This window comes from Monodelphis domestica, chromosome 8 (genome assembly GCF_027887165.1).
Source record: "Monodelphis domestica isolate mMonDom1 chromosome 8, mMonDom1.pri, whole genome shotgun sequence".
In the NCBI taxonomy this organism is placed as follows: Eukaryota; Metazoa; Chordata; class Mammalia; order Didelphimorphia; family Didelphidae; genus Monodelphis; species Monodelphis domestica.
In genome coordinates, this window is record NC_077234.1 from 256878975 (window position 1) to 256904811 (window position 25837).

Genomic DNA, 25837 nt, shown 5'->3' on the forward strand with positions numbered 1-25837 from the left:
TAGTCTATCATCCTAAATACTTAATCCTTAAGTATGGGTGTAGACATTCCTGATTTTGTTAGACTAAGTAGGATGGAGTAATCTAAATTTCAAAATGTACAATAATCTCCCAGACTCCCACCCTCATTTGTACTGAACTCTATTCTCATTGATTTGATCATTGTTATAATAATAGAACTGTCTTTGTTATACAGCATTCTGCTAGGGGAACAATGTGCAGAAATCTATTCTTAAATATTCCAAGTTCCTCACTCCCTAGGAATTTGATTGTAGAAATCAGAAGGAATAATACATTTAACTTGAGTTAATTACAGTATGAGGGATTATTTTTTGTATGGGAGAGGTTTTTCACATATCTTTAAGCACTCAGGAAGGAACCTATGGGTAAGATGAGGTTGAAAGTTAAGATGAGAGGGTATAATTGAAACAGCAATCAAAAGGATACAGGAAGGGTTGAATTTTAGGGTACAAATCAAGGCCTTAGCATTAGCAAATAGAAGGGCAACTTGATCTTCTGAGGTAGAAGCAAAAGACCAGAGGATAAGGGTTGATACTAATGTGATTTAGAGTGGTCTTAGGAGCATAAGCTTATAAGACCTCTTTTTTTTTTTCAAAGAAATGTGAAGGAAATTTCTCTGAGAGGGAAGAGAGATGACATGTAGTTTAAGAAGAGACATTTTGGATAAGTCAGTGTTGAGAGGGTGATGGTCAATCAGCTAAGAGTAAAAGAATTTACATACCACAATGAAAGTCTACATGGGACTGTATTCTTTTTAAATTCGTTATGAATTCAGCATGAATTCACCTTAAATGAAGTAGTAGGAATACAGAAATATAGAAGACAGATGGAGTAGAGCCATCTAGGGTTGGACGAGAGATGAAAAGTACCTTAGAGGTCATCTAGTCCAGCCTCCTCATTTTACAATAAGGAATCTCTCATCCAAAGACAGTTAATAAATTCATATTTTGGAGAGGGGGAATTTGTATCCAGAGTAGGGATGGAGGGAGGATAAGATTATGTAAAGGCCAGCTTTAATAATTACTTGTGGGTCTACAAACCAGGATGAGAGAAATGATTCTGGGATTAAAGGAAAGTCAATCTGACAGACATACAGAATCCTCTTGCTGATAAGTGACAAAGTTTAATGATTTGGGGGACAAACTTTATAGGGAAAGTGATGTAGGCTAAGGGTTTAGGTAAGCCTTTTTCAGGGACAATGATTAGTAATGATTTACAAGAGAGACAACAGATTTAGATTACCTCAGTGGTTCTAAACAGAGTTTTCTATAGGTGATAATTTAATATGTCAATGTGTAACTAATTACCTGGCTAAATTTATCCTAGAATTCCTGTACCAGTGATTTCTTGGAAGAATATATAGTATTTGTGAAGGGGAAAAGTTTGCTTTTCTCATGCTGAGGAACAGACTATGTGTTTGGCAATTCCTATGCTATGGTTATGATTTTACTGGGGCCTACGCTCACTACTGGGGGCGGCAAGATTAGAACTTCTTTTGAAGGTGACACTTGAGCTGAGCCTTGCATGAAGTTGAGGTGAAAACTAGTTGGAGATAGCCTGTATTATTATAGGAGATGACTTGTAGAAATTGTAGGGCTCATCACTGCTTATCTAAATTATAACAATCTCCTGATTGGTCTCCCCGTCTCATCTCTTACCACTCCAATCGATCCTATATACATGCATAAATAACATTCCTTAATTACAGATCTGACCCCATGTGACTCCGTTATACTTCATTGGCTCTATTGCATCGGGGATCACATATACAATCCTTTCTTTAGCCTTTTGTATTTTTTCCTAATATGTTTTTCCAAAGTCATTTGACATCACTCTCGCTTACTCCAAGATCAACACACACTGGCTTTACATTTCTTAAGCATGACGCCTCAATGCCTTTTCACTGGACTGCCTCATTCTTAGAATTCACTATCTTGTTACTCTCAACTCACTGAGGCCTTTTTTCCTTATAGATAGGACTCAAAACACCATATTTTGCACGAATTCCTTTTTATCACTTTAGCAGCTCTAATATTTCTGAGGCCCTCATTAACTATTTGTATTCATTCACTAAGTTTTGCTATAATCTCTGCTGTTTCCTCAGATTAGAATATAATTGCCCTTTGAATGGGGTTATTTCATAATAACTTTGTACTTGTATCTCCAACACCTCGCCCAAGAGTTGGCACATGGGAAATGCTGGTTGCTTGATAGCATGATAGTCATGTTTCGAAGGTACCTGGAAGACCATCAAGTCTAATTTCCTCATTTTATAGAAAAGGAACCTTTGATAATTGAACCTGAAAGAGGTATTAGGTCTCGTTTAGGGTTACCCAGTAAAGAGTCTGAGGTAGAATTTGGACCTAGGCCTTATTTCCAAGACCTTTCTCCATTGTACCCCCAGCTGCCCTTTGAAGCTCGTGAAGTTCATGCTTAATAAGCCTGGAAAGATCAGCTGGATGCATATTCTAATAAACCTCCAATCCATGGTTTTGTTGTTCAGTTGTTTTAATTGCATCGGACTCTTCACGCTCCCATTTGGGGTTTTCTTCTGTCTCATTTTATAGATGAGGAAACCGAGACAAATTGGCTAAAGTGATTTGCTCAGGGTCACATAGCAAGTAAGTATCTGAGGCCCGATGGGAACTTAAGAAAATGAGTCTTTCTGATCTAGGCCTCCTCCTCTCCACTGTGCCACGTGGCTGCTCCATAAGTACCTGGAGGAGTTCCCCACCCCTTTAGAGCTTTATCAAACAGGTCGGCTTGCTTTCAGTTCCAGGGAACATCAGGCTTTCCTCTGTGATACGCTGATCACCTGACACCATTATGCTGATGAACTTCACTTTTCTTACTGAAGTGCCTCTGCACAGCGCTCATAGCCTCCTTACTTTGACCCAGAGGGCCGGAAGGCAGAGCATTTAGCTCCCCCTCAAGCTTTAGTTTATAGAGCACTCAAATCTGAACTTTCTAGGCAACCTTCCATCTTCCATCAACACCTCTGCTTGTTTCCAGAGCGGACATGATGCTGCTAAGCCAAATGCTTCCTGGTGACTCTGCCACTCCCCTACTCCTTTCCCCACTCCATGCCCTCAGCTTCCTTTTATGTTTAATCTTTTCCCATTAGATTGTAAAGTCCATGAGAAGAGGGACTGGCTGTTTTGTATCCTCAGCACTTGGCCCAAAGCCTGGCACAAAGGGGGTCCTTAATAAATGTTTATTGAATTATATTTTACCATTTGATTGCTCCTCTGGCTTCCCAAGTTGAGAGGTGTCCAGGCCTGTGTTTTAGAAATATCATTTTGGCAGCTCTGCGTAGGATTATTTAAAGAGAGGAAATACTAGGATTAGGAAGGCAAATTAGGGAATTATTGCAGAAGGCCTGGTAAGCTATTGAGAGGGTGATTGTGGAGTGGGTAGGGAGAAAGAGGTGGCTATGTGAGATTTCAAGGCACAATCTAAAAGGCTTTACAACTGATCAGATGTGATAGCAAACACCTCCGTCGAAACAAGGTAGAAAAAGAGGGGAGGGTTAGGGGATGTTGAGCTCTGCTTTGAATACATGTCATAATAGAAATGGATGATCATAAAAGTAAGGTTTCTGACTGTGTTGTGAGAATGATGACTATACTATGCTCTTTGCTGGTTTTCTCTTAGTTTAAAGAGAAATTGAGAGATGACGCTGAAAATCTTGAAATTTCTCAGACTTGTGAATGTTAAAAATTTCCACATTGAGGAATCCTCCATCGGAACAAATTCCCTACTGGAAACATTCCCCATTTTGATGTGAGAACTCGCCAGGATCAGAAATGGGAGGACCTCTACTGCACCCGGACTTAAGATTGCTTTAGGGGAGAAAACTCCTTGCTAAACAATGAAAGTACTTGGACCCATGCTTATAATAAGGCATGGAGTTCTTTGAGCCATGCCTGCTTTTAGAATTGATACAATGGGATGCTAGGCACCTATAAAGGTCGGGCAGGTTTTCTCTTGATGAGATTAGTCCACTCAGCTGTGTTTTCTCTGGTTCAGACTTACTGAGGGGATTAGTCGACTTAGATGGAATTCAGATGGGCTGTCTTTTAGAAAACATCTATGGTGATTGGTAGATGGAAGAACTTAGGGGAGGTGACATAGGAAAAAAAAAACCCTATATAAGAAAAGGAATCTCTTGAGCAAATGATCCTTGGAAATAGAAGCCTTGGAGAGATCCTTGGGATCCTTGGAGATAGATCCTTTTGGAGGAGGCCCTTTGGAGATCTCTTGAGAAGAAGTCCCTTGGGAGGCTGACTCTGGCTGGAACTCCCTCTGGGGAGACTCTGTTCCCCAGACATCCTTGCTTAAGATAAATCTTGTGGTGAGTGATAAACGACTGACTGATTTTCTCTCTTTTAAGATTCAGGTCTAGGCCATGTTGGCTTAAGGCCCTCCATACTTATTTCCTTTTTCTCTCTTTCCTTTAATAACTCATTGTATTATTAATTAAAATCTCTATAAAACCCAGTTGACTTGGGTATATTGAATAATTGGGAATATTTCCCTGGCGACCACCTTATATATTTGATTTAGAAACCAAGACACTCATATGTAGTGAAACATATTTTCTGTGGTTACAATTTACTCACCCACTCTTATATCTATCACAATTTATATCTTCCACTATTTTAACTCACTACAGTTTACAACATCAACCATTTTAATTATTACAGTTTATGGCTCCCACTATTTTAAATATAACAACACACAAAAGTCCCTTAGGAGGATCAACATAAATGGGTTATGATCTGCCTTATTGGATACAACATCCAATTAAATAACACATCTTAGATTGAGAATTACAAGGGATCTCAGTCAAAACACTATAGTATTGATATTTCTAAAGGAGGACAATGTTGTTACAATATACATTCATGAACTAGAGCAATATTCAAACCCTAAATAATTTAGGAACTTCAATCATAAACTAGAACTTCCATAAGATTTATGTTCTAATAGTTGAAAGTATCATAGGTGGTTAATTGGATTAGCTGTAATTTTATTCATGTATGTATGATCCACTGTTCTTGTATAACTTTTAGAGGCAGGTAGAGAGCAAAGTGGAGCAAGCACCAGGCCTGGAGACAGGAGTACTTTGCTTCAAAATTAGCCTTAGATTGTGCCTATCTAAGTGACTTTGGGCAAGTTACTTAACCCCAATTGCCTAGCCCTTACTTCTCTTCTGTCCTGGAGTTGATTCCTAGTATCTTTTAGAAAGATTTAGAAAATCCTTTTAGAAAGAATAAACATGGCTAAGATGGATGCACAATTAATAGTTCTTTTTTATTTGAATTTAATTCATGTTAGTAACTTACCAGGTTGTATATTTGAACATATCATTTGTATTTTGTACCAATGGAGTTCTATCACCCACCCTCTTTTGGAAACTTGAATTATAGCCTATTTTGATTGAAAATAATCTGATCTCCAGCATGTTTTTAGTTTGTATAATTTTCCAAAGGATTAGATGCTATTGTAATATTTACCTTTGGAATAATTGTCAGTAGATAGCAGTAGATACCAGTAGATTTTGATGATCACTGCTTTATAGTACAGTTTAAGATCTGGTATTTCTAGGCACCCCTCCTTCACACTTTTTTTATTTTTCCCTTGATATTCTTGATCTGTTGTTCTTCCCAATGAACTTTGTTTTAGTTTTTTCTAATTCAGTAAAAAAATGTTTCTCAGTAGTTTTATAGGTATGGCACTGAATAAATAAATTAATTTGGGTAGGATTGTTATTTTTATTTTTATTATATTAGCTCATCCTACCTTTTAGCAATTAATGTTTTTCCAATTGTTTAGATCTAGATTTAATTGTGTGGAAAGTATTTTGTAGTTGTGTTCATATAATTCCTGTTTGTTCTGGCAGATTGATTCCAAAATATTTTATTGTCTAGGGTAATTTTAAATGGAATTTCTTTCTCTAACCCTTGTTGCCGGGATGGGTTGGAAATATATAAAAATGCTGATGAAAGGTGGGTCTATTTTGTATCCTACAACTTTGCTAAAGTTGTTGATTATTTCGACTAGCTTTTTAGTTGTTTCTCTAGCATTCTTTAAGTAGACCATCATATCATCTGCAAAGAGTTATTACTTGATCTCCTCATTGACTATTTTAATACCTTTAGTTTCTTTTTCTTCTGTAATTCCTATTTCTAGTGTTTTTAGTACCATGTTAAATAATAGAAGTGATAATGGGCATTCTAGTACTCTATTTAAGATTTTTGCATCTGTTTTCATTAAGGAGATTGGTCTGTAGTTTTCTGTCTCTGTTTTTGGTCTGCCTGGCTTTGGAATCAGTACCATATTTGTGTCATAAAAGAAATTTGGTAAAACTTCTTCTTTGGTTATTTTGTCAAATAATTTGTAAAGTGTTTGGATTAGTTGTTCTTTGAATGTTCGATAGAATGCTCTTGTCAATCCATCAGGCCCTGGGAATTTTTTCATAGGAATTTCTTTGATGGCTTGTTTAATTTATTTTTCTGATATGGGATTATTTAAGTATTTTATTTCTTCTGTTAATCCAAGCAAATTATATTTTTGTAAATAATTCATCCTTATTATCTAGATTGCTGTATTTATTGCTATATAATTGAGCAAAATAGTTTTTAATGATTGCCTTAATCTTCATTAGAGGTGAGGTCTCCCTTTTCATCTTTGATACTGTTAATTTGGTTTTCATATTTTTTAAATTAGATTTTATTAGATTAACCCGTACTTTGTCTATTTCATTTTCCCCCCCAAATTACCAGCTTCTAGGCTTATTTATTAATTCAATAGTTCTTTCAGTTTCAATTTTATTAATTTCTCCTTTAACTTTTAGCATTTCTAATTTAGTTTCTATATGGGACTTTTAAATTTGTTCTCTTCCTAGTTTTTTAATTTGCATGCCCAATTGTATTGACCTCTGCTTTCCAAAAATTGTTAATATATGCACTCAGGGATACAAATATCCCCCTGAGTACTGCTTTGGCTCTATCCCATGGATTTTAATATGATGTCTAATCATTGTCATTCCCTCAATGTAATTATTAATTGTTTCTATGATTTGTTCTTTAACTAACTGATTTTGTCGAATTGTATTTTATTTAATTTCCAGTTAATTTTTGGTTTTTCTCTCCATGTACCCTGACATTATTATCATTACTGCATTATGATCTGAAAAGATTGCATTTATTATTTCTGCTCTTTTGAACTTTTTTGCCATGTTTTTATGCCCTAGTACCTTTATGGCAAACCTATGACAAGTGTATCATTACTGACATGTGTAGCCAGTTTTGATGACACATGTCCATATGAGGGCTCAGCTTGCTTCAGGATCAGGGAGCTGCTTGGGGAGCCATGCCCCCACATCTCTTGCCCTAGCCATTCCCCAGGCTGGCCCAGGGGGATGGGTGCTCCACATGCTGGCCTTGGTGGGGTCTAGCAGAGGGCAGCGTGAGCCAAGTGGCTGGGGCTTGTGAGACTTTCTCAGGGGAGGTGAGTAGGAGTGAGTGCAGGCAGGCAGGTAGGTTGCTGGGAGGCACCCCTGGACCAGCCAGCTGGAGAGGAGCAGGGCCTGGCCTAGCTTGTGGAAGATTGGGCCAGGGTCCAGCCCACATGCAATAGAGGAGTGCCTAGAACCCATTAACAGACACTTTTAGCACCCTCAAAAGTAAAGCAGGGGCTTTACTCACAATTTTCCCTTCTATGTACTTTTGTGAGACCTCATTCTCAGCATTAAATAATATCAAAACCAACAAAGGAAACAGATTGACAGATGAAGTTAGTAGTGTTTCCTTGGCTTTGAAGCGTACAAAATAACAACATTCAATTGAATATTTAGCTAATGAAATTCAGCAACAAAAAAGTCACTAATAGGCAGGTTAGTTAGTAAATTCCCCCTCCCCCTCACTTATCTTAGTTTTCAGCATCCCACACAAGTTAAATAATATAAAGACCAACAAAAGCCACCGACTGACAGATGAACAAAGAAGTCATGAACCAAATAAATTAAATAATTTAGTGTTTGGTTTATTAAATATAGTTATATATTACAATTATACTTTTTTTGTTTGTTAAACTATAAATATTGTGGAATTATGGGTTTTTTTCTCGAAGTGACACACCACCTGAGTTATGTTTGTTTTTTGGCAAATTTTGACACACCAAGCTCAAAAGGTTGCCCATCACTGCCCTAGTACATGGTTAATCTTTCTGAATGTACCATGAGGTGCTGAAAAGAAGGTGTATTCCTTTTTGTCCCTATTTATTTTTCCCAATATATCTTTTAATTGTAATTTTTCTTAAGATTTCATTTACATCTCTTACCTCTTTCTTGTTTTTCTTTTGGTTTGTTTTATTTAGATCTGATACAGGATGGTTCAGGTCTCTCACTAGTATAGTTTTACTATCTATTTCCTCCTTGAGCTCCACTAATTTCCCCTTTAGAAATCTGGATTTGATACCATTTGGTGCATACATATCGAGTATTGATATTTCCTAATTGTCTATACTGCTTTTTATCAGGTTGTAATTAGCTTCCCTTTCTCTATTAATTGGATCTATTTTTCTTTGTCGTCAGATATCATGATTGTGATTCCTGCCTTCTTTTTCCCAGTTGATGTCCAATAGATTTTGCTTCAGACTTTTACCTTTACCCTGTGTGTGTCTACTTGCCCCATGTGTGTTTCTTGTAGACAGCATATGCCAGGATTTTGGTTTCTAATCCAATCTGTTATTTGCTTCTGTTTAATGGGTGAGGTCACCCCATTCACATTCAGCGTTATGATTACCACCAGTGTATTTCCCAACATTTTGATTTTCTCTCCTAGTTCTGCCCTTTTTTCTTTTGCTATTTCCTTTTAGATCAGAGGTTTGCTTTTAATCAGGTCCCCTAATCCCCATTCTCATTTTTAATTCCCTTTCTGCCCCCCTCCCTTTTTGATCCCCTCTCGTTTTTTTTTAGTCTTTTAAATTCCCTCCCACCTCTCTTTCCTTCCCTTTTTTGTACTCCCATCCCCAAATCCCCCACCCCCCTTGCTTTTTCCCTTTTCCCTTTCCCTATAGGGTATGATAGAATTCAATACTCCAGTGGTTCTAGATGGTCTTCCCTCTCAGAACTGATTCCATTGAGAGTAATGTTTGAGTATTATCTATTAATACTCTCTTCTTCTCCTTCTTAGAATAGAATTCTTCCCTTCTCCTTCCCATGTGCCTCTTTGTGTGGTATAGATTATCATATTTTTCTTTTTCTTTTGAGTTTCTCTTGGTGCCATTTTCTATTGCCCCTTGCTCCCTTTCTTTTTTTGCATATCATCTTAGTCCCCCAACTTCTACATATGAATAATTCTTCTAACTACTATAATAGTGAATACAATTTTAGAGAGTTTCAAATAACATTTTTCCATATAGGAATATAAACTATTCAACTTTATTGAAGCCCTTAAAGAAAAAAAAATAATTTTTTTCTTTTCCCTCTCTTTTTACCTTTTTATATTTCTCTTGATTTTCGTGTTTGCTTAGTTCTGATCTTTTATTTACAAATACTTGGAAATCTTATATTTTATTGAATGCCCATACTTTCCTCAGCAAGTATATAGTCAGTTTTGATGGTTAGGTGATTCTTGGTTGTAGACACAATTCTCTTCCCTTTCTAAATAACATATTCCAAGCCTTGTGGTCCTTTTGTGTGGTGGCTGCCAGATCCTGTATAATTCTGATTGGTGTTCCTTGATATCTGAATTATCTCTTTCTTGCTTCTTGTAACATTTTCTCCTTAGCTTTGAAGCTCCTGAATTTTCCAGTTACATTCCTGGGGTTTGTCTTTTGAGGATTTAATGTAGAAGGTAATCTATCATTTCTTTCAGTGTCTTTTTTGCTCTCTTGTTGAAGAACATAAGGGCAGTTTTCTTGGATAATTTCTTGTTGTAGGATGCCAAGGTTTCTGTTCATTTCTGGGTTTTCAGGTTGACCAGTGATTCTCAAATTGTCTTTTCTTGCTCTATTTTCCAGGTCAGTCATTTTCTCAGTGAGATATTTCATGTTTCCTTCTATTTTGTCATTCTTTTTAATTTGCTTCATTAATTCTTGCTATCTTTAAAGATCATTTGCCCAATTCTGGTCTTTAAAGACTAGTTTTCAGCTATGATCTTTTGATTTTCCTTTTCGATTTGGTCTACCCTGCTTTTCATTGCTTCTATTTCTGGTCTCCAATTTTCTCATTATTTCATTTGATTTCTGGACTTCTTTTTCCAAATGGGAGATTCTGTCTTATAAACTGTTATTTTCTATTTGAATGATTTCACAGTTTTCTTGACAAGATTCTCCTATCTTCCTCATTTGGTTCATCATCTCAAATTTAAGCTCTTCAAGAGCTTGTGACTAATTTCGTTTTCATTTTTAGACTGTTTTGATGTGGTTACTTGTTTATTGACCTCTGCTGTCTCCTCTGTGGTTTGGATTTTTTCTCCATAAAAATTATCCTGGGTCAATGCCTTTTTCTTGTTCTTTTTGGTAGTTGAAGATTCCATTTCTTGGGAGTTGCTGGGACCATTAGTATATGGGTTTTTCCTTTCTTTCCCAGCCAGAAGTCTTCAGTGAGGAGTGCAGGCTCTCTATTTATGGAGCTATGGAGTGGTTTTTTGCTTGAGGCTACTTTTCCATTCTCTGAGGCTTCTACTGTAATATGTCCCTCTCCACTCTATCTCTGAGCCCAAGGTCTGTGTTCTTCAGCCTCCTGAGGTCTGAAGTCTCGCTGCTCTCAGGAGTAAGTCCCTGGTATTCTTAGCCAGCTCCCAAGAACCTAGAGATAGGTGCTCTGGGGCTATGGGTGAAGTGATAGAGGTTTAATCAGCTAGCATTTTGGTGGGATCTATTTCACCCCTTTATAGTGTGGAAATCTCTAAATTGCACATACCTTCATTGCTACACCCTACTGTGGAACCCTTCTGCTCATCTGAACTTGGTTTTTTTGTCCTTTTGGTTGGTGGTAGGGAGAGAATGAATCTGCCCTCTACACTGTGCCCTTATTAACCTGGAAGTCTGTCACTTCTCACTTGTGTGTGTTTGAACTTCCTTGGGATTCAGTTTCCTCTGCTACAGAATGAATTGTGAGATTCTACTTGGCTGAAGACCTTCTGGGTTCTGCTGCACTAGGTTGGCAAGATGGGGGATCGTCTCTCTGGTCAGAGCCTTGAACCCACCCAGAGCCCAGTGCTTCGCACCCTCTGGACCGGTCCTGGGCCTCTTCCGCCTCAGTCCAATAGGGACATTTTTAAATGGGGTGATTTAAAGTAATGATCATCCAAAACTCATTTTGTAATGAGAATTATAAGTTATCTTGGTGACGTAGAATGAAGATAGTGCTGTAGCACTAACAAGTAAAGTGAATCCACTTCTCCTCCCAAGAAATCAAATGTTTTGTCAACAAATCTAGAAAATGTAACCGGCCACCCCTTGGTGGATAAATTCGATCAAAGGTTACACTGAATCACTTTTTTTGGCCCAGCGTGGTCTAGGGAGATAGAGAATTTTATCGAGACTGGTGGGGAAGGAGTCCATCTGGCTAATAGCAGATTTATGCAGTGCCCTCCCTTGCTCAAGGTTGAAGGCTGTACAACAATGCAAGAGGGGATGCCATGCTATACTGGAGCACTGAGTCAAGAATAGGTGCCAATTGGTACCTTTGGCATTAACTTTTTTTAAAAACCATTATCTTCCATCTTTGAATTAATACTATGTACTGGTTCCAAGGTAAAATAGAGGTAAGGGTTAGGCAATGGGGATTCAGGGGCTTGCCCAGGATTACACAGCTAGGTAGTATCCTGACCCTTTTTTCTTTGATGAAGATGAATTTACACTTATACAAAGGTTTTACTTTGCAGAAACAAAAACACAAACAATCCCTGCAGGTCAGTGTAAAGTTCATGTTTTGCCCTTCTTCTTTCCTTGACACCAGATATGCTTTTTAAAAAATCTTTTAGATCTGTTGTCTTGCTCTTGTTACCAATTACAGAGTTATATTGTCTTGTCTCGCTCACGCTCTTTGCTTTAATGAGAACTCTACTGAAGAAGCTTATAAGCAGACTTTCCACACCTTTCTCAGGCTTTTTAGGTTTAGTTTTTAGTTGTGTTAATTGACTATTAATATGGTCCTGCATTAAAGCAGTTCTATAAACATACATCCATATCTGATTAGGTCTGATTTCCTTTTTTTGGTTCTTTTTGCTCCTGCCTTCCAACTATCTCCGTGTTGTGACAAGGAAATCACTTTAAAAGACTGATATATATTAATTTAAGGTCGCCAAGGAATTCAGCTATGTAATTCCTAAATGAAAACTCAAGTCAGCAGTCAATCTTTTATGGAGTTTTTAATTATAAACAGGAGGAAGAAAAGTATTCGAGAGAGAGGGAGAGAGGGAGAGAGGGAGGGAGAGGGAGAGGGAGAGGGAGAGAGAGGGAATAGGGATTAAATACCCCCTCTGTTTAGGCTGGGCCAAAAGGCCCAAGCCCTTAGATAGCTGAGGCAAAGAAAAGAGATCAGTCCCTATCACTCACATGACCAAAATGGAGAAACAGTCTCAGGGGCCTCCATCTCCAGCCTCCTTCAGAGCAAGCCTTTTCTCCTGGTCTTCCCACAGAGCAACCTCCTCAGTCCTTCTTCAGAGCCACCTCGCTCAGAGCAAAACCTCTTTTCCTCCCCTAGTCCTCAGACCCTGCTATCTTTAAGGAAACCATCTAAGTTTCCTCCCCTCAGTTCTCATATCTACCAATCACTGTCCATGTCTTCCCTGTGCCAATGGTGGCTCTAGCTTAACCCAGGACCACCCAGAGGTCTGTGGCTTTGCACATGTCTGTTGAAGGTCATATTCTCAAATAATTAAATCTTGATCCTTTGCTGCAGCCCTTCCTAAATCCTTTTACTCTGAGTAGGGTGGAGATTGTAGTTTCAAGACCTGGTTCTGTCATTCCAAGTATCTCTATTGTATTAATTCTAAAATCAATCATGACTCAAAGAACTTCCTGTTCTATGCTTAAGCATAGGTCAAAGCCCTTTCCATTGTTCAGCAAAAGGTTTCTGTCCTAAAGCAGTCCCAAGTAGGGAGGAGAAGGATCCTCCCATGCCAAGGGGGTTCACATTCCAATAGAGTTCTTACTATCAGTAGGAAATTTTTTCCAAGTATGGAACTTTCCTATGGTGAAATTTCCAACATTCACAAGTCTAAGAAATTTCAAGGTTTACAGTGTATTCTTCCTATCCTCATACTTAATAGCGTTCTTGATTCTTTTCCCATTTTTCAGAGAGGGTAGTAACTAAACACATCTTTAAAACTTGTTACAAAAGAAAACAAAAGACAGTTAAATAACCAAGACTTGGAAATTAAATGAAACTCGACTCTTTTCATTTGTGATTTCTCATAAGTATTTCCTATCCTTAACTGATCTTAGGAGTATATATGACTTTAAACTGGGAAATCTAGGTTGTTCTTTTCCTGAGAGCTTTCATTTTTGGTGGACAGAATATTGGAATCTGGTTTATAGCAACTGGAATTCTATGTGAATCATCATCCTCATCTAACTAGGCAGATTTTAAGAGTAACAGCTGCATTTTAAAGACCTCCAGCATTGATCTATGCTTCTTTTTTAAAAGGTTATTCACAATGTTAGTTGCTAGTGCCTTGAGACCAAAGATTACTTACATAAGACTGCTAGCTCTCGAATAAGTGTTTTACAACCCTCTTGACTGTTATAAAGATAATTAGATAATGTCTAGAAGTATGATGTAATTAGAAGTTAAGGCGCCATAAAAATGTGTTGGGGACTTTTTTGTTTTTCCTTTCTCTTTTATTATAGGTTCTCTGTTAATATTTTCTTTTAACTTTAAGAGATGATTTTAATTCCTTACTGTTTGCTTAATATTCTTTTGTTCCATTCGAATTTTCTTCCACTTCGCATTTTCTTTCTTTCTTATTTTCTTTCTTTCTTTTTTTTGTGGAATTCAGAATTTTTTAGAGTAGAAAGGTTAAGTGAAAATGTGTTATTATAGCTTTATTTTTGTTCATTGGGTTAGGAGTATATATTTGTTCATCCTGTGTTTTGGTTAATTTGCAGGGTTGCTATTTACTTTTTTAAATTATAATTTTAGTGCAACTTAATTTGAATAATTACATGCAAACAATGAAATTTAATAAAATCCCATACAAAATCACAACATTTGAACTAATGATTATAGAAAAAATAAACTTTAACAAAACAATGACAGTAATAATTTTTGTCCTATATTTTTGTAATCTTTTAAAAATGCTTTAAATATTTAACATTGAATTTATATTAAAAATGAAATCTTTCTTGATGATTATTTTACATTTAAATTAATTAATTTGCAGTTCACAAAGTGTCATAACACTATTTACGTCACTTTCAAGTTTTTAATCAAAAGTCTTTGTCCATTCATTCATTCTCATTTTCTTTTCTTCATGTGGTCAATTAGCCTTAAACTCTTTATTATAGCTCTCAACACTGTCTTTGGCATAATTCCTTTCTATTATTTTTTCATGTTCATCACATTATAATTCTGTTAAATCATCACTCCAATTTATTGAATTATTGCCCAATTGCTGGACATTTTAATTGTTTCCTACCTCCCATTTCCTTTCCCTACCTCTACTATAATAAATCAGGGTTGTATTAATCTGCTTCTGGCCTTCCATCCACCGCCCTCAAAAATAGGTTAGTCCTGACAGCTTTAGTTCATTATAACAGCTGGGCATTACCATTTGGCTATAAACACTTAATGCCAACATTAGATCAATTATAGTTATAACAAAATAATGATAAAAATTGTTATATGTAATTGGAAAATATATTTCAAAAAGCCAAAAATAAAGTCTTTGAAATTGCATTTCTTAATCTTATCCTATAAAATGTAGAATAGAAGTGTTCTTTTAGGATTTAGTCTTTTATTGTTTTGGTATTTTAGTTAGTTTTCTTCTACTGCATAAAATATATATTCTATTTGATTTTAATTGACTATTGTTTCTAGTTCTTTAAGTTGCTTTATTTTGTAATTAGCCTCTGGAATTTCTCTAGATTATTTCTTGAGGACTATTTTTTCTTTCTCTTTTCATATTTCTTTTTTTTTTAAGTTCAAGATATTACAATATCTCGTCTCTTTTTCCCCTAAGTCTCTGTTAATAGTAGCCTTGCATGAAAGTCATCTTTAATGATTCAATTAACTACTATAATTCTGCAATTAAACCTAATAAAGTTTTTGAAAGGGAATATATAGAGGGTTTTTAAAAACCTACCTTTGGTTGGTCTTTCTCAGAAAATGTTGCTGAGATTTTTATCTGAATTCAATAAATCCTAAATTTGTTTTCTTAATAGAATTCCAGCTTTGAATGTACATGGATTAATCTTTTTGTAGCATACTTTTTTAAATAATGAGAACTCACTGATTTTTCCCCTCTTTTATTAGAGTTTTTAGCTTTTATTACTATATTGCTCTTTCTTACTTCTTCATGAGTTTTCCATAAAAATTAGCTAGGTAGTGATTTCTTATACTTTTTTTGTTTTATTTTAAATCCAACCATTAGACTTTACCAAAATAATGACAGCAAAGGTAAATGAACTGGTTGCTCATTAATGGCTATATCCAACTTATGTTTTCCTTTTATTTACTTAGTTAAGTTAATGAGTAGAGCTACATCCCTTGTATTTTATGTGGGAATTAACAATCCTTAACTATAGGTAATTATTATAAGAATTTATCTATTTCTAAACCCAGCTTAGTTTTCCCAGAAGCAAAATTATAGTTAAAAGACAAGGATATGCTAATTAATGAAAATACTCTAATTTTGGATTATTTGGTTCATTAGAATTTGCATGTGAAATTGTAGAAAAAGTAATGGAAAGCTCTTTTTAAAATACTTTCTTTAATATGATAAAAATTAAATTTTCCAGTAGATTATAAACATTTAAATGTACAATTTTGAGCTAAATCACATTCACATAGTAGATTACAACAATTTACTTGGTACCTGAAGCAATGAGCAGAACTGATTCAAAGTATGTTAGCCAAACACGACTCATGTAACTTCATTAGGTAACATTTAACATTTATATATGCCTGAATACTGTTCTTTTATTTTAAAATTTTCAAGTTTAGTATTGTAAAAACCAGTGATTCCGCTTTAGAGTGGCAGTTTATCCCATGGTCTTCTTAGAAGCTGCCTTGGTGATCTTATTTATTGGTGACTTACATTTCTTTTCTGATAAATCTCCAAATATGAGATTAAATTCAAAAGTTTAAAGAAAAAAATCTTTATGTTCCTAAAATTCTCTATTTCCTCATTTTTTTTGCTTAGATAATTTCATCAATATATACATGTTATAAATTAAAAAGACATCAAGTAATTACTCTAAACATTTTTATTTATCAATATAAGTTGACTTCTTTTTTCACTTGAGAGACTACATCTATGTATTGCCTAATCCTATTTCTTCTTGGGAATTAAAGGTTCATCATACTATACTTCCTTTGAATATAACAAAAGGTTACATTGGTTCACATTTTCTCTACTAATGATGAATAGAAGGACAGTAGCATTGAAAAATTTGCATTTTTATTCCTCCCTCCTCAACCTTTTTAGGTTTATACTTTATATTACTTAAGAAACAAAGTAGCTTTTTGTTATACATGACCTCTTTTTTTAAACAGACATTTGCAAAGTAATTTGTTCCAGGATTTTGAATTTTATTATTAGTTATGGAACATATTCGTTATGAAGCCTAGAATCATAGGGCTCTGTGACAACTTAAAATCTTCTAGTAGTGGCAGCTGGATGGCTCAGTGGATTGAGAGCCAAGCCTAGAGATGGCAGGTCCTAGGTTCAAATCCAGCCTCAAATACTACCTAGCTGTGTGGTCCTGGCCAAGTCACTTGACCCCCATCGCCTAGCCCTGACCACTCTTCTGCCTTGGAGCCAATACACAGTATTGACTCCAAGACGGAAGGTCAGGGTTAAAAAAAAAAGTCTTCTAGTGATAACACAGTGCTAGAATAATGATGTTTAAAGGATGTATCTTTGCAACAAGGAGAAGATTGGAATCTGAGTGAATATCTTACTAAGAATTAATTTTCTATTTTATACTCTTTTACAAATAACTAAACAAATTTTTAAATGATGTATTGAGTGATAATACATGTATAACGTGGTGGAATTGCTTATCAGCTCTGGGAGGAAGCAGGGAAAGAAAACAAGCATGGAATCATGGAAAAATATTTAAAAACAAATAAATAGACAACTCTTCGGTAGCCTTTTGGTCACATTTTTCACATGTCATCTCTAAGATCCCCGAAAGTTTTAGAAGCCATTTAAAAAACAAAGAATTGATGATGCATGTTCTTTGTGGACAAGGATCCCATCTTATACTTCTTCCCCCCCCGCCCCCCCCCCGAGATGACTCTGACATTATCTGTCTGTTGTCTGTCTGTCTTTCTGTCTTGTCTGTCCGTCTGTCTGTATCCAAATATCTGTCTGTCTGTCTCTTTGTATGTCTGTGTGTACACTCACACATACATCTTGAGCTTCTGATTGTTTCTGGTTTTATTTTCTCATACCAGGTTTTACTGTCTGCCTTGCCTCTGCATGCCACAGATTCCCAGCCCTGTCACCTGGCCTACTGAGGGGATCTAAGAACCCCTGTGCCTTGTTGTAGACTCTTCTGTTGAATCCCTTGGGGTTCTTGGCCTTTCCATATGCCAGCTGAACGTTCTTTAATGGCGTGTGTCCTCTCATTACAGCACGAACTCTGAAAACGGAAACCTGCTGGTTCTTTTAGTATACCTGTAGCTTAGCTCGTCCTTGACATCGATTAAAGACTTAATAAATTTCCATTCTTTTGTTCATTCATTTGTTCATTCATTCATTCACTCATTCATTCGTTCATTCATTCGTTCATTCATTCATTCATTCGTTCACTCATTCATTCGTTCATTCATTCATTCGTTCACTCATTCATTCGTTCACTCATTCATTCGTTCATTCATTCGTTCATTCACTCATTCATTCATTCACTCATCCATTCGTTCATTCATTCGTTCATTCATTCATTCATTCACTCATTCATTCGTTCACTCATTCATTCGTTCATTCACTCATTCGTTCGTTCATTCATTCATTCATTCATTCATTCATTTGTTCACTCATTCATTCATTCGTTCATTCATTCGTTCATTCACTCATTCGTTCACTTATTCATTCATTCATTCATTCATTTGTTCATTCATTCACTCATTCATTCACTCATTTGTTCATTCGTTCATTCATTTACTCATTCATTCATTTGTTCATTCGTTCACTCATTCATTCATTTGTTCATTCGTTCACTCATTCATTCGTTCATTCACTCATTCGTTCATTCGTTCATTCATTCATTCATTCATTCATTCGTTCATTCATTCGTTTATTCACTCATTCGTTCACTCATTCATTCATTCATTCATTTGTTCATTCGTTCACTCATTCATTCACTCATTCGTTCATTCGTTCATTCATTTACTCATTCATTCATTCGTTCATTCACTCGTTTATGGGCCCAGATGTAATCTTACCGAAGTGATTTAGAGTGTATCTTTCACCCGTTAAATACTAGAGTGAAGATTAGACCATGGGAAAGTATTTCGGTGTCTCTGTTATCTCTAACCCTATAGCAATATCCACAAACTACCATATGCTATAGTATACTTTTCAACGTTCCAGACACATAGTAATGCCATTCTCTTTTTCAGGTGGTCGTAACTAGCAAAAGTGGGGAGATCCTGTATCGTATTTCACCCTGGGCAAAATACGTGGCTCGTGAAGGGGATCACGTGACTTACGATTGGATACACTGGTGCCCAGAGCATCCTTACCGAGTAAGACTTACCTCACCGGGGCCAAGGGGGGCGTTTGGGGATCACGGCAGGGCCAGCCCCTTGCCAGGAGCGCGCAGACACGTCTCTTAGAGCAGCGGCAGAGTTTACTGGGTCGGGTCGACGATTGAGGGACAATGACGTAGGCTAAGAGATGACTCGTGGAAGGCTTTTGCAGGGACCCTGCTCAGTAATGATTGACGAGATGGATGCAGTGGATCTAGATGAGCTCGGTGGTTCTGAAGAGTTTTCCATGAGGTAATCCAGCGTAGGCGAATCTGTCTTTGGCTTCACAGACTTTGTACCGACCAGCTAGCCATTTTCCGAGTACACCAGGGAGAGGCGTGGGGACCTCGGGTGAGCAGTGACTCTGACCAGAAGATGGCTTCGGTTTTTCTGGGACTCTTCTGATCACTGGGGGCGACACCTGCATTTTTCACTTGCTCATTCTTTTAACACGGAGGCTTATTTTTATTGCCTTTGCTACAATCAGTTTTACATAAAGCCAAATTTTAGTCTCCGTTGTAGAGAGCCCTTTCTGTCAATCTAACGGTTGGCTATAAGTTGGGTTGACCTTTATTTACATTTTAATGGAATTAGAGAATCATAAAACCTCAGGCATCATTGACGCCAACCCGTATCTACAGAGAAATCCCAACCAAACTTACCCATCGAAGAGTCCTCTACATGTTTCTTAAAGAATTAATCTGAGGAAAGATCCTTTGCCTGGAGGAAGCCTTTGGGCACTTGAGTCATTCTGATCAAAGAAATTCTGTTCTTAAAACAAGCTATCAAATGCAAATTATTTCCATCACATTCTAAAGTGAAAATATGTGAGATGAGCCTTTACCTAATAGTTTACTTGGGAAAAAATGACGAGGGACAGCAGTGGCAGGTTGAAGAAACAAGCCCCTCATCGCTTACATATCTTCTTGCCCTGACACAGGTTCTAAGTGAGCGTGTGCTGGGGCTAAAAGTGGGGCTCTGGAATGGGGTCGGGGGAAAGAGTAGTACTGGGAAGGCGGCAAACTGACCATTCAGTGTTCTTAAAGTAGGCAGCCTGCCCTCAGAACAGAGGTCAAGTTTCTGGAGCTCGCGGGGCACTAGCAGAGGAAAGACAACCGTCCAGGGGGAGGAGAAGGCAAAGTGGCTTTGAGCTTGCCCTTAGCGACCGGAGCTTAGCTGCAGGTCTTCACAAGTCATTCAATGAGAACCATTCTACGGACAGCTTTATGAGCTCAGGAATGACATACTCAAAACTGCAGTATTCGCTGAGAAGCAACATATTCGTGGCTGTATGAATTTCCTAATTTTTCTAAATGAGCCTTCAGTTGACTGAATTCTCTCTTTTTAAAGCCTCACCTTCTGCTTCTGTCTTACAATCAATACTATGCATTGGTTCAGAGGCAGAAGAGTGGTCGGGGCTGGGCAAGGGGGCTGAGGGGCCCCAGGGTCACCCAGCAGGGAAGGGTCTGAGGCCCGATTGGAGCCCGGGACCCCCGTCTCTGGGCCTGGCTCTCCATCCACTGAGCCACTCCGCCGCCCCCGACGATCGAATTCTTAGAAAGGTGCCTACAAGTCAGCGCAGGGTGTCATAGATACAGTCCTATTGGCACGACCGATGACTCCCGCCTGCCCCCAGAACCAATAGAGAATATCAGCCGCCGGCTTGGCGAATTCGAGCGCGTGTGTACCTTTGGGTGCCATCCGTCTCTGAAGCCCCTGAAGCGGCTGCTTTGTTGCCTTCCTGTTTCCCATGCATCCCCGGGAAGACTCGGACAACACCAGGGTGCCCCTGGGCCCCTGAACGGCTCTACGGAGGCGTGAGCTGCCGCAGCTCCCGGGAGGGGAAGCCCCGTCCTCCCTGCCGCGGGCTTCTGCCGGGCTCTAGGGCTCTAGGGGGGCTCCTGCTCCTCCCTTGGTCCTCGCGCCCGCTTCTCAGTGTCCCGTGTGCACGTTTACAGCACCAGCACCCTCGGCCCGCGAAGCCCCGCAGCCTCCGGATCTACGAGTCTCACGTCGGGATCTCGTCTCACGAAGGGAAAGTTGCATCCTACAAACACTTCACGTGCAACGTTCTGCCCAGAATCAAGGACCTGGGTAAGTGGGGGGCGCTGGCGTTTGCTTCGGGGGCCCGCCGTCTTCCCGAGTTAGGGGAGGGGGCGCGAGACTCTGCTTTAAGCGCCTTGAGACGGCAGCCGAGAGTCCGCAGGCAGCCTGCGAGCCTTCAGCTCCGGTGGCTGCCGCGCCGAGGCTTGGACTGTGCTCGGGAGGCTCGCGCCTTGGGGACCCACAGATGGCGCGGCTACACCCCACCTTGGGGGTCCCTCCGGGCTTACCTGTCGGTAGCGGGTTGGTCAGACGCGCGGTCCTCCCCACGTGCTCCCCCGGCGCCCTTTGAGTGGCCAGCCGGGGGGCGGAGAGCGTCCGGCCCTTCTGGCCCGCTTCGGCAGCAAGTACCGCTAGGGTGTAATTGTGACCCCGACCTTTGAAGCACGAGGGGGCTGGCTAGGTGCGAAGGTGAGGGCGCCGCCATCTTGTGGAGCCGGAGCCCGCACCCCGCCTCCGCTTCCCGCTAGATCCCATTGGTGGAAGGAAGCGGGAGGAGGCCAAGCAGCCGCTTCGCTCCTGCTTCCTGCCGGGTCTTGCTGTGCACTCTGGAGAGCTCTGGTGCTTCGGGGAGGCAGTGGGGGGACACGGGCTGACGTCGCCTGTGGGAGTGCCCCCAGCCCAGGGCGCCGCAGGGGTCATTAGCCAGGGGGTCTGCCGAGGGCGACCCGGCCTCACGCTTCTGCTCTCGCCTCCATCCCGCGGCTCGTCTCTGAGCTTAGAGCGCTGGGCGAGGGCGCCGAGCAGACGGATTCACAGGCCAGGCGTTCAGTGCTTCACAGTCTTACAGAGACGTGGCGCGCCGTCGGGGACCCCCGAGGGCTGGGACGTGCCCACACGGACCTCTAAAATGTGCCTCACTGAATCGGACCGCAGGCGTCCGGCAGCAGCTCCCTCTGCCGGCTATTCCCTTCGTGCTCTCCGCTTCTGAGAACCGTGTAGCGGCGTGAAGCCCTGGGAAGGGGCTGAGGAGGGGGCGAGGAGGTGCAGTGAGGTACAGATGATGAGAAAGCAGAGGCAGCGCTGGGATGGAGCCTTGTAAAGTCTGAGGGGACCCGGGCCTCAGCGCAGCAGTGCCCGCTGTTCCTGGGACCTCCGGCCGTGCACTGTCTCTGTGTCTGGCTGTGTCTGTCTGTGTCTGTCTGTCTGTGTCTGTCTGTGTCTGTCTCTGTCTGTCTGTGTCTGTCTGTCTGCCTCTGTCTGTCTCTCTGTCTGTCTGTGTCTGTCTCTGTCTGTCTGTGTCTGTCTGTGTCTGTCTCTGTCTCTGTCTGTCTGTGTCTCCCTCTGTCTTGTGTCTCCTCTGTCTGCCTCTGTCTGTGTCTCCCTCTGTCTGCCTCTGTCTCTGTCTGTCTGTGTCTCCCTCTGTCTTTCTGTCTCTGTCTGTCTGTGTCTCCCTCTGTCTTTCTGTCTGTGTCTCCCTCTGTCTGTCTGTCTGTCTGTGTCTCCCTCTGTCTGCCTCTGTCTGTCTCTGTCTGTCTCTCCCTCTGACTCTCTGTCTGTCTGTGTCTCCCTCTGTCTCTCTGTCTGTCTCTGTCTCTGTCTCTGTCTCTGTCTGTCTCTCCCTCTGTCTTTCTGTCTCTGCCTCTCTCTGTCTCTGTCTGTCTCTCTCTCTCTCTCTCTGACTCTGTCTCTGTCTCTCTCTGACTCTGTCTCTCTCTCTCTCTGTCTCTCTGTCTCTGTCTCTGTCTCTGTCTCTCTCCTCTCTCTCTCTCTGTCTCTCTCTCTCTGTCTCTGCCTGTCTGTCTCTGTCTCTGTCTCTCTCTGTCTCTGTCTCTCTCTGTCTCTGTCTCTCTCTCTCTTTCCTTAAAAGAAGTTCTGGAATTTATCGATATTCATACTTCATTCATTCTGAATGTGAATTTATAGTTAATACAATGTTAATATCATTGATTTCTGTATGGCAGGAAATATAAGACAGCCAGCAAATAGAAATGAAATTGACATGCCCTCTTAAAATATTGCATGTACAATAATAATGAAGCTTTGTGGTAGTGCGTAGAAGGGACTTGTATAAACCTTAAAGGGGTAAGTAGGGGAGAAGGCACTGAGAACTTATGTAGCACCAGCTAGTTGCCTGATACTATGCCACGTACATTACAAATATCACATCTTTTGATCTTTAAGCATATTGTAATGATCATTGTGAATAATTTGATTATGGACTGAATGGAACAAAAATTTAGCTTGGTAAAATGTTAAATGTATAGAAACCATGTTAGGTTTTTTTTTAGTAGTCACTGTTATGTAAAAATAAAACTGGCATAGTTTCTGTAATACATGAAATAGACTTGAACGTTGTTTTCTTATGTCCCTTCTCCGCTTTATTTAATAATGTGGCGTTTATTTGCTCATGCCACAATTATCTTGGGAATCTTGGATCTCTTGTTAAAATATTTTCCCCTTTAGATATTATTCACTTAAAATCAAAGAAACATTTTAAGACAGAGAAGAAGCAGCATCTTTTCCTTTTTTTCTTTATTCTTTTAAAATAAGCTCGCAGCAGACACGAATGGCTTTAATGTTTGTTCTTTTGATAGTCGCCTTAAGGAGAAAAGCATAGTGAGCAAATGTAATTATTAGAGATAGAAGAACATGTCTTTGCAATACGAAACATCGTTGTCAATCACATGTCATGTGACACGTAATCCACAGCTCTGCCTTAGTTTTCATGATTGACAGTTTGACTCAAAGTGAAACTGAAGTTAAGGACATGCAGATGACAGAGCTCATCGTCTAAAGTCAAAGTAAGATTATATTGGCGTACCATTCACTGCCTGTTAGAACGGAGGCGTTCCGTGGAGCTGGCCAAATGAGAAGCTGGCCCTCGTGCTCTTGGGAACGGACACCCCTAACAAGGGTCAGGCCGTTTCTGCACGTGCTCTAGCGTAAAGCGCCGATGTTCAGGCTCTCGTGACTAAGACGATGCGTCTTCGCCGCAGTTTGGATGGCCTTTAACCACACTTTGTACAAATCCTCTCGTTTGAACAGGCTACAACTGCATTCAGATGATGGCGGTCATGGAGCACGCCTATTACGCCAGTTTCGGCTATCAAGTCACGAGCTTTTTCGCAGCGTCCAGGTAAAACCCGAGCCTTCGTTCCCCTTGTGATTTAAAGAGAAAATGGAGCGGTCCTTGTAGTTCATACACGTGCCAGCATTTGCAGCATCTTGTTATTTGGCAGATTGTTAAAGCTTGATTCTGTGGAGGGAACTTTGTTTCAGCCTTGACCAGTGAATGGCTTCCTCCGGTAGGCACAGGAGCACCTGCTCGTGCCTTCTTTAAAAGCCCTACTTCGTGCCGCAGAGTCAGTGTGATGTCTTGGTGCCAGGGCAGAAGCGTGGCGAGGGCCAGGCCACGGGAGGTCAGTGACTTGCCCAGGGTCACCCTGCTAGAAAGAGTCTGAGGCCAGATTGGAACCCAGGACCTCCCATCTCCGGCTGCTCCTGGTCGTGTCTTGTCTTTCACCAGGATACAAGGAACCCAGAGGTTGGCAGTGACCTCCTGAAGTCATGTGCCCGACCTGATGGAAGACGTCTGGAAAGACCTGGGTTCTAGACCTGCGGTGCTGTGACTTTGGGGCTCCGGGCTCCCTTCCGGTGCCTTCTCCCTGTGTCCCCTGGGGCCCTCCGAGGTCTTGGCACAGCCCCTCCCCCGGAGGTTGGCGTGCTGCCCCCGTGGGGGAGGGGGAGCAGGAAGACGTGCCCCCGTTTGGGCTCTTCTCACTGGGGGAGAGCCGTTCTGGGGCCCCCGGAGCCCCTGACTCAGCACGGGGTTTCTTTCATAGACCCCAAATAGCCGGCAGCAGCCTTCCCAAGTGGGGCATCGACAGGAGAGAAAAGGAGTCAGGAACCATCCGGGCGGCTGTTCCTCTTCAGCAGCCTCGTCTCTGCGGTGTCTGTCCTCCAAGTGCCACTTAGACCGGCCTTCTGCCGGAAGCCTTCCTGGTCTCCGTGACGCCTGGACCCTTCGTCTGCGGACCTCCAGTCTGTGCTGTGTGTGCTGGTTTCACGTATGTTTATGTACATACACAATACACGTGTGCACACACATGAACACACATGTCCACTTGCCCGTTTCTCATTAGACGGGAGCTTAGCACCTGCTTCCTTTGTCACGGGCCCTGGATAAAGGCTCATCCCCGACCGCCTCCCGCCATCCTGGAGCTGTGCTGGGCTTTGACCCAATAGACATCCTATATCTCGGTCGGACTGCGCTGTCTCCAACGGCAGGCGTGCCCTGGCCGTGCCGTGAACTTCCAGCGTGCCAACTGAGGGCCAGCAAGGGGGAGGACCAGATGAATACGGAATACTTCGATGGATCCATTCCGGACACCCAAAACCCAGACTTGTGGAAGGCCAGACACCCCGAAACCCAGAACCCCGAAACCCAGACTTGTGGAAGGCCAGACCCCCCGAAACCCAGGCACCCCGAAACCTAGACACCCCGAAATCCAGACACCCTGAAACCCACACACCCCGAAACCCAGACACCCTGAAACCCACACACCCCGAAACCCAGACACCTGAAACCCAGACACCCCGAAACCCACACACCCCGAAACCCAGACTTGTGGAAGGCCAGACACCCTGAAACCCAGACACCCCGAAACCCAGACACCTGAAACCCAGACACCCCGAAACCCAGACACCCCGAAACCCAGACACCTCGAAACCCAGACACCCCGAAACCCAGACTTGTGGAAGGCCAGACACCTGAAACCCAGACACCCCGAAACCCAGACACCCCGAAACCCAGACACCCCGAAACCCAGGCACTC

At 40.8% G+C, this 25837-nt stretch overlaps 1 protein-coding gene across 2 annotated transcripts in view; it reads left to right on the plus strand.

Moving 5' to 3' along the window:
• Nucleotides 1–25837, plus strand: part of GBE1 (1,4-alpha-glucan branching enzyme 1) — a 237011-nt gene that overhangs the window by 101992 nt on the left and 109182 nt on the right. For both annotated transcript variants that reach the window (XM_007500737.3, XM_056807229.1), the window contains exons 4-6: nt 18828–18953; nt 20915–21050; nt 24048–24138. In XM_007500737.3, coding sequence (XP_007500799.3) covers nt 18828–18953; nt 20915–21050; nt 24048–24138 — 353 coding nt within the window. The remainder of the gene's footprint in view (nt 1–18827; nt 18954–20914; nt 21051–24047; nt 24139–25837) is intronic.